Source organism: Cajanus cajan, chromosome 6, assembly GCF_000230855.2.
Source record: "Cajanus cajan strain Asha chromosome 6, NIPB_CcT2T_4, whole genome shotgun sequence".
In the NCBI taxonomy this organism is placed as follows: Eukaryota; Viridiplantae; Streptophyta; class Magnoliopsida; order Fabales; family Fabaceae; genus Cajanus; species Cajanus cajan.
In genome coordinates this window covers 57,012,028-57,019,733 of record NC_138522.1, presented here as the reverse complement: position 1 = coordinate 57,019,733, position 7,706 = coordinate 57,012,028, and the positions used below count along the sequence as shown (strand labels likewise).

Genomic DNA, 7,706 nt, shown 5'->3' with positions numbered 1-7,706 from the left:
ATATTTAAAATTAATTAGATTTTTTTTTTTAGGATTAAAGAAGATAGATATATAAATATTTATTTTTCAAACATGTTATAAGTGATTAAGTAAAGAGGAAAAAATTAATTTAAATTAATGATAAATTTAATATTTTTAACTAATTTTTTTAAGAGTGGAATTTAATTAAAAGATTGTTTGGCGGAACCATTATTCCGAAGCTTGTTACCTGTTAACACATAAAACTATTTCATTTATCTGACTAATAAAAAAAAAAAGAGAAAAAAAAATTTATTTTTTACATAAAAAATTAAAGTTTTTTTATTATTTTAAGTTGGGTCGGGCTAAACAACCCTAGGTAGAAAAATGCAGATATGCCGTGTGGAGTAGTGATTTGTGGAAACGTAATCAACAATTCGTAGTGTGGAGGATCGTCTTCTTCATCCCAAACCGTAGGTCTCTTTCTCTCTTCAAATCAAATGTTTCAACAATTTCACTTCATTCGATTATCGCCTTAGCTTCTTTCCTTTTAGGCCTCTCATTTCAATGCTCGCTTCGCAACTTCCTTCCCTTTTCTTGTTTTCGACGCCTTTTCTTTTCTCTCTGAATTTTTGTTTCTTTATATTCTTCTATTGTGCGTGTTTTCGAATTAATACTTTATTGAGTGACTGCAACTACCAGTTAGAGCACACTAGGTCGTAATTGGCTATATGCCGCGGCTTATTTATCGAACTCGTTCATTTCGGTGATGATCTGTTATGCGCTAATAGTAGCGTCTTCGTGTGTGCTAGCAATTGTTAAAACCTACGTGTTCCTTTACAATCACACTTAGTTGAAATTGATCCAAAACGATGCCTAATTTCATTGAAATTGATGGTAAATTATTCATGTTGTGTTCCTCAATGGAATGAATAGCTTTTTCTATTGGTTTTTCCCTTTCCTGTAATTTTAGTGGATTTCAGTGTTGCTACTTCATTCTTGAGCATGCAGGAGTTCAATCCAGATAGGGTATCTCATTTTTAATGGCAAATAGACCAGATCCGGATATTGATGATGATTTTCGTGAGCTTTATAAGGAGTACACTGGTCCCCTGGGATCTGCTGCCACAAACACGCAAGAGAGGGCAAAATCAAATAAAAGGTCTGATGCAGGGTCTGATGAAGAGGAGGAAGCTCGAGACCCTAATGCTGTCCCAACTGATTTCACCAGCCGAGAAGCTAAGGTTTGGGAGGCTAAGTCAAAGGCTACAGAAAGGAATTGGAAGAAAAGAAAAGAGGAGGAAATGATCTGCAAACTTTGCGGAGAATCAGGGCATTTCACTCAGGTATGACTGGTTCCTCTACTGCTGCATTATCAGTTCTACCCCCTGCGAAACATTTCTATTTATTTAAGCATATACATGTAGTTTACAAGCCTACCCAGTGCTAATGTGGTTAAGTTTTAGATGTTGTTATATTGTTACATCTTACAAGTTACAATTGAATTCAATAAAGCAAAGGTGGCAATGATATATTAGTTTTCTCTTTTATTATTATTTTTATTTTTATTTTTATAATCTCCCACTTCTACAACCCAAAAGAAAAATAATTGTCTATAGCTTTTAGCTTCCACTAGTATTTGCACTCACAGTTTCATTTAGTTCCTGTTGATGTTTGTACAAACTAAATCAAATGAAGACTCTTTATTGTTTTGGAGAAGGAGGGGGAGTTGAGTTGTCTCTTATGCATATTTTGGTTTGTTTGACTTTATTATTTTGGAGACTTATGGTGTTGTGTGATTTATAATATAAAATATTATTATTTAATTTAGAAAATTATTATCATGATTGTCATTATTTTAGTTGAATGATATTCTACTTGACAATGTAGGGTTGTCCATCTACTCTTGGAGCAAATCGCAAGTCTCAAGATTTCTTTGAAAGGGTACCTGCTAGAGACAAAAATGTACGAGCACTTTTCACGGAGAAAGTTATAAATAAGATTGAAAGGGATGTGGGCTGCAAAATTAAAATGGATGAAAAGTTTATTATTGTCAGTGGTAAGGATAGATTAATTTTGGCAAAAGGTGTTGATGCCGTGCACAAGATTCGAGAGGAGGGTGATCAAAAGGGATCATCTAGTTCCCAAATGACTCGATCAAGGTCACCAGAGAGAAGTCCTGTTGGTGCTCGGTTTCAACGCTCTGAGCCCCAAAGGTCTCATTCTGGACCACGAAATACATCTCAGTTTCAGCCAAGGTTTGGTAGGCAAGAGAGAGCTGTTGAAGACCGTATCCGGGAAGACGTTCAAAAGTTTACTAGAGGTTCTCCACAAGGTAGGGACAGCATAGGATATGTTTACAGCATCCTTAGAAAGCCGGTAATCTCATGTTCATAGCTTGATAGGATTATGTATACTACTATTTTTGTAGTAAAACTTATCCTGAAATGGCTTGTTGTCATTAATTGCAGCAAGAGGTAAGTTCTTAGTCTTCAAGCATTATCTCCGTCCTGAAGGGTTTCCTCCATTACGAACATATTTACTGAAAGGATTGGCTCCCATGGTTTCAGTATGAGAATATAAAGATAGTTTTTGAATTAAAGCTGTGTTAGCATCTTGAATCAAGTGCAATTTGTTGAATTAAAGCAAATCATCTATGTTGGCATCTTGAATCAAGTGCTTAACATGCTCTTCATTTCATGAAGCTTTTGGAAATAGTGGAGCTAGAGGTCGTTCAAGCCAGTCAAGATCTCCAAGACATGCCCCTTATACAGTGAACTCATATAATTCATTTGAAGGCCGTAATCAAAACATGGGTGCTTATAGGAATGATGGGTGGGATTCTCATAGAAGAGAATCTGTTATCCAGCCTGGTCATCAGTTTGATTATAATGCCTCACCACAGACTTTAGAAGAATTAGAGTTGGAGTATAAGAACGAGGCAACAGAGCTAATGAAAATTCGTGACAGAGAAGAAGATGAAGAAAATTTCAAGCATCGTGAGGTATGATCATTTGATGCATGTATTTAGGACATCTTTAATCCTAATTAACAATCCTTCATTCTGGCACATGCCATCTTGCTGAAAAAGGGAAATATACCTTTGGTATTATTGGGAATTAAGTTAACCAACTGCTAAAGTAGAATTGTTTTGTGTGATGAATTTCTAATTTCAGTTATGTTAGTGAAGTCGCACTGTTAAGTATCAGCTTGCAATGCTGTTGTTAATTTTTATACTTTGGTTGCGAGGCTTAATTGGTACAGGGATGCTGGTTGAAATTAACCTGAACTTTCTTCCCACACTTTGTTGCATTTTAGCTTGTATAGCAAATTTGTCTGATCTTTATACATTGCATTTTAAAGTGAGGAAAAGTAAAATTGAAAGATATGCTATTTCTCCAGTTCAGTGATTTTAAATCTCATAAAGTATTATTCTTTTGTATGTTTACTACTTCATGATTTCTAATATTTTGTTTATTTGCTGGAAGGCTATTAGAGATTTGAGGGAGAAGTACATGAATAAAGTTGCATTGGTAAGGGCAACACATGCAAAACAGTGGGAAGAGTTTCTTCAGCTTGATGCACAGAGGCGTCAACAGCAGGCAATCCAACAAATGTCCTCTAGTTATCGGGGTTTTAAACAGCAGAGCTTTCCTGAATATGATGGGTCCAATGTCAATCCTCCTCCCTTTACTGGGACCAATTTACCCTTGGAATCAAGGAACAGGTTCTCTGACAACATGGAAACCTATCCTACTAGGCCTCATGATAATTTTGGTGAATTTCATAGGCGGGGCGATTTTGCAAAAGCTTACAACAGATATTAAAATTCTATATATCAATCAAGCGGTGAGTTATTCTACTTAGCCTAACAAACCTACCTAAAACAATAATTTAATATTTTAGTGTAGATCTTTTGGTTCTTTTCCTCAACTGTACAGTTGAACTTCTTGTCTCATTTTGGTAAACCACTCATCAGATATGGTCATATGGATCTTGACTCAGGGTTGGATTGCTATCCTATTTAATTCATTAAGTAGTATATACTAGTATTAAGGACCCACTGCGTGATATTGTTGATGTCACATAGAAGGGTCTGATGTTGTAAAGATAATAGATCTTAGTTGACCAAGGATGTCATTCCAGTTTGTTATAGTGGATATTGCAGATTTTGTGATTCTTTTTCAGCCAGAAGCTTTAATTTTGCTTGAAAAAAATTTCAGGGTCCAGATTGATCGAGTAGGCAGTTAAATGCACAGAAGGCCATAAGTTAGGTAAGTATGTTGATTAATCTTAGGATTGGGAAGGATATGCAATTTGGTTGACGGATGCAGTTTTCTTTTAAAATATAGTTGTTCAGTCTTGTTAAGAACTTTGCTGTAAGTTTTGATGCATTATTGGGTTATTATCCTTAACTGGTTACGTGCTACTGCTGCTGGGATTGTGTTGCGCAAGATCCTTTAAAAGAGTGATTGATTTTACTAGAATGAAATTTACGTTTTGTTACCACGCAGGTGTTTGATGTACCTACCCTATTGGGTACTTATTGGTTTACTGAGGTATTGATTTTCTAGGTTGATGTGTTCATTCTTGCTATAAATTTCTTGAGCGGATGTGTTCTGGTTGGTTATTAATTAGTATTCTTAACACTTTCCTGTGATATCACATCGAATGATTTCCGACATCGAAATGATTTTACGAAAATAGATGGTATCAAGATGTGCTTTAGTTTTAGTTTCAAGCTTGGCATAGAAGTCGTGAATATTTTACAATTTAAGAGAAAGTCTGTTTTAATCACATTTTTAACGTTTTATTATTGACTAAAATTTATTGAATATCATAATATTATGTGGATCTCAATTATTATTTATCAAGTTTTTCTTATCACTTTTATAATTTTTAATCATAAATAGAGTGTAATAGTATTCCTTTAAAAAAAAGAGAGTAACTTTTCGGTTGTTTTGGATGATAATTTGTCCTGAAATGTCCTGCATGGTACATATGTTTTCTTCATTGTAACTATAGTAGAATGGCCTGCATTGGACAGGAAATTTTAAAAAAAAATTTAGGAAATTTAAAACTCTAAAAATTTGAATTACATTAATGTGATTTTTCATCATTTATTAGAGTGATATAAGTGAAGTAGAGAGTGAGCAAAATCAGATAAGTGAAAGAGGGGAAAAAAAAAAAGGGATGAGAAAGAAAATAAAGAAAGCGGAGAGAGAAGAGAATTGAGAGAACTAAGATATATAGGTGGGACACAGAAAGAGTAAATGAAAATTTTTAAAATTTATTATATAAATAATTTTAATAGGTAAAAAATCGTATAATTGTGAAATTTAAGTGATTAAAATCACAAAATTGTAGTACTTGATAGAATGCTCATTAAAATTTGAGGGGTCAAAATTATACAACTGTATTAGTTAAAAGACTAAAATTATTCAATTAAAATATAATAGATTAAAATTGTACAATCATGATATTTAAGAGATTTAAAATATATTTAAACCTAAATTATAACTATACAAAATAAATATTTATCAGATATATTACACATACTAATATATTATTAGTACAACATTAATGCTAATAATTAACAAACAACAATATTGTTATAATAATATTATTTGTATTTGTTTAAATAAGATACCCTCTTAGAGTAATGGTAAACTTAAGTTTTGAAAGAGTGGATTTTAAAGGGCCTAAGAATTTGATGTAGTGAAGTATGAATTACTTTTATTTTTTTATTATTAATGAAGTATTTTTTTTTTTTTGAACATGAAGATAATCTTTCTCGAGAGTTTGAGAAACACTGAATAGGCGGAATTTTCCCTTTACTAATTTAAATTTTCTGGATTCAAAAAATAGAAATCACATCCTTGTCACTTAATTGAATCAAGTGAGTCTCTTGCCACTTACATCGGCCAAAGTTTATAAGATATAAATTACTTTAAAATAGGCCTAATTTATTCCCAGCACAATGGTGTAAACCTCATTTATTTTCTCCCTCTCCTCTCTTGACAAAAGAAATCCAAGTATATTCTTAAATCCTATAAATTAACTTACCTCTAAGTTGATTATAGTTTTTTAACCATTGAGTGGAAAAGACACATTTTTTACTTTTATGTATTTTATTTAAAAATAAAATAAAATTAAAATTAATAAAGTAATAGTTTGTTTGAAGGTTTAAGTGGTTTTTTTTTCTTAATCTGTAAGAAAGATTATAAAAACAACAAATGAGAATCATGCATTTATTCGAACATCTTTCTCCAACCACTAAGTATTTGTAGGTCATTGATTTAAGATAATTACAAGGATAAAATAAGGGGGAAAGAAGGTGTAAATCAACATTATGTATTCTCTTTAACCTTTACTAGTGTGAAAATAGGCACCTATGCTTCCACTAAAATAAAATCAAAAAATAAATAAATAGATGGGCAATTATTATTATGGAATAGACATTTAGTATTATAAAACAAACATTTAATTTTTCCATATACATTATTTTCTCAATTTTATCTTTAAAAGATAGATTGGTTGAAAAAAATTGAACATATATGTCTAAAAAATTGTGTACCCAAGGAATATTCCTTTTATATATTAACTAGTGGAAGAGAGACATTATGTATCTCTATTTTTAAAAAATAAAAAATGAAATGAGTAGTTAGTTGAAAATTTACATTAAATAGAAAAAAAAAATTAAATAAAAAACATAGCAGAAGAGAGAGATAATAAAAGAGAGTCATATGAAAATAGTTATAAAAGCAAAATAGTTCAAGAATTTGCATACACAAAAATAAACCATTGCCTTTATATACTACATTATTACTAATGAAAAGAAAAACTTCTTTGTGATGTCCTCCTTTAAATACATTCATATTAGTGAGAGATAATATGTAATTACCAATAATTTCAAAGATAAAATTTCTAAAAAAAGATTTTTCAAGTAATTTATGTAGTTTTTATAAAGAGATAAAATTGTTAAAAATAATGTATATACCAAAATAAAAGATCACTTTTATATATAAGTATTGAGTATAAATAAGATATTATATATATATATATATATATATATATATATATATTGAAATAAATTTTACGGGTTATATAAAAGTTGATTTATATTTGCATGTAATCCTACATGAAGTAAAAATATTCTCTCCATTTCTTTTTCTCTTCATTTCTTTAATTAATAAAATTTTAGAAGTATAAATGTCACACTTTTTAAAATATGTATCAATTTCATCAATTTTATTTTATTAATTTTTAAAATTTTTAGGAAATAAAATAAATGGAGATAAAAAGAAATAAAGAATATCCACTTTTGCCTTCAGGTACATTATTCGTAAGAAGACCGTTTTGGCCTTTTGGGCAGTGGCGAATTTTATGTTTACAAGTTCAGCTGCCCTTCGACGCTCTCGTCACTCCGAAATAATATTGTCCACTGCATTGCATAGTAGTCACAAGTCATAATATCAAGCGTGATTGGTACTGCTGAAAAGACGGTGGGTCTATTTCTTTTATGTATTTCTGTCTACTTTTATCTCTCTCTTTTTTGTTGTATGACAATTAACAAAATGATTAAATAAATTCAGTTAACTTTTTATCTATTTATTCTTTTCTATTTTAATTAATTATTGATATCAACAAAGAAAAATAAAATCAATCCAACTTTTCTTTAAACGAAACGGACAATAATGGAGGGAGAAAGTATTATATATAAGAATAGCATATTTTTAATATAGTCT

The 7,706-nt window shown here is 30.9% G+C and overlaps 1 protein-coding gene across 4 annotated transcripts; it reads left to right on the top strand.

Moving 5' to 3' along the window:
• The first annotated feature begins 304 nt into the window (after positions 1-304).
• Positions 305-7,572, top strand: LOC109814743 (Zinc knuckle (CCHC-type) family protein). Of its 4 annotated transcripts, XR_014434919.1 has the most exons (7): positions 305-435; positions 970-1,304; positions 1,849-2,293; positions 2,664-2,962; positions 3,447-3,807; positions 4,182-4,232; positions 7,293-7,572. XR_014434919.1 is itself a non-coding variant. In XM_083077739.1 (6 exons), exons 2-5 carry the CDS (start codon positions 1,002-1,004, stop codon positions 3,783-3,785), a joined length of 1,386 nt encoding a protein of 461 aa, XP_082933865.1. In that variant the 5' UTR covers positions 305-431; positions 970-1,001; the 3' UTR covers positions 3,786-3,807; positions 4,182-4,531. The 4 variants fall into 4 exon arrangements, 3 of the variants coding, with proteins under 3 accessions (XP_082933865.1, XP_020234837.1, XP_082933866.1); XM_083077739.1 differs by lacking the exon at positions 7,293-7,572 and having other exon boundaries at positions 305-431; positions 4,182-4,531; XM_020379248.3 differs by lacking the exon at positions 7,293-7,572 and having other exon boundaries at positions 4,182-4,531.
• The last annotated feature ends 134 nt before the right edge of the window (positions 7,573-7,706 follow it).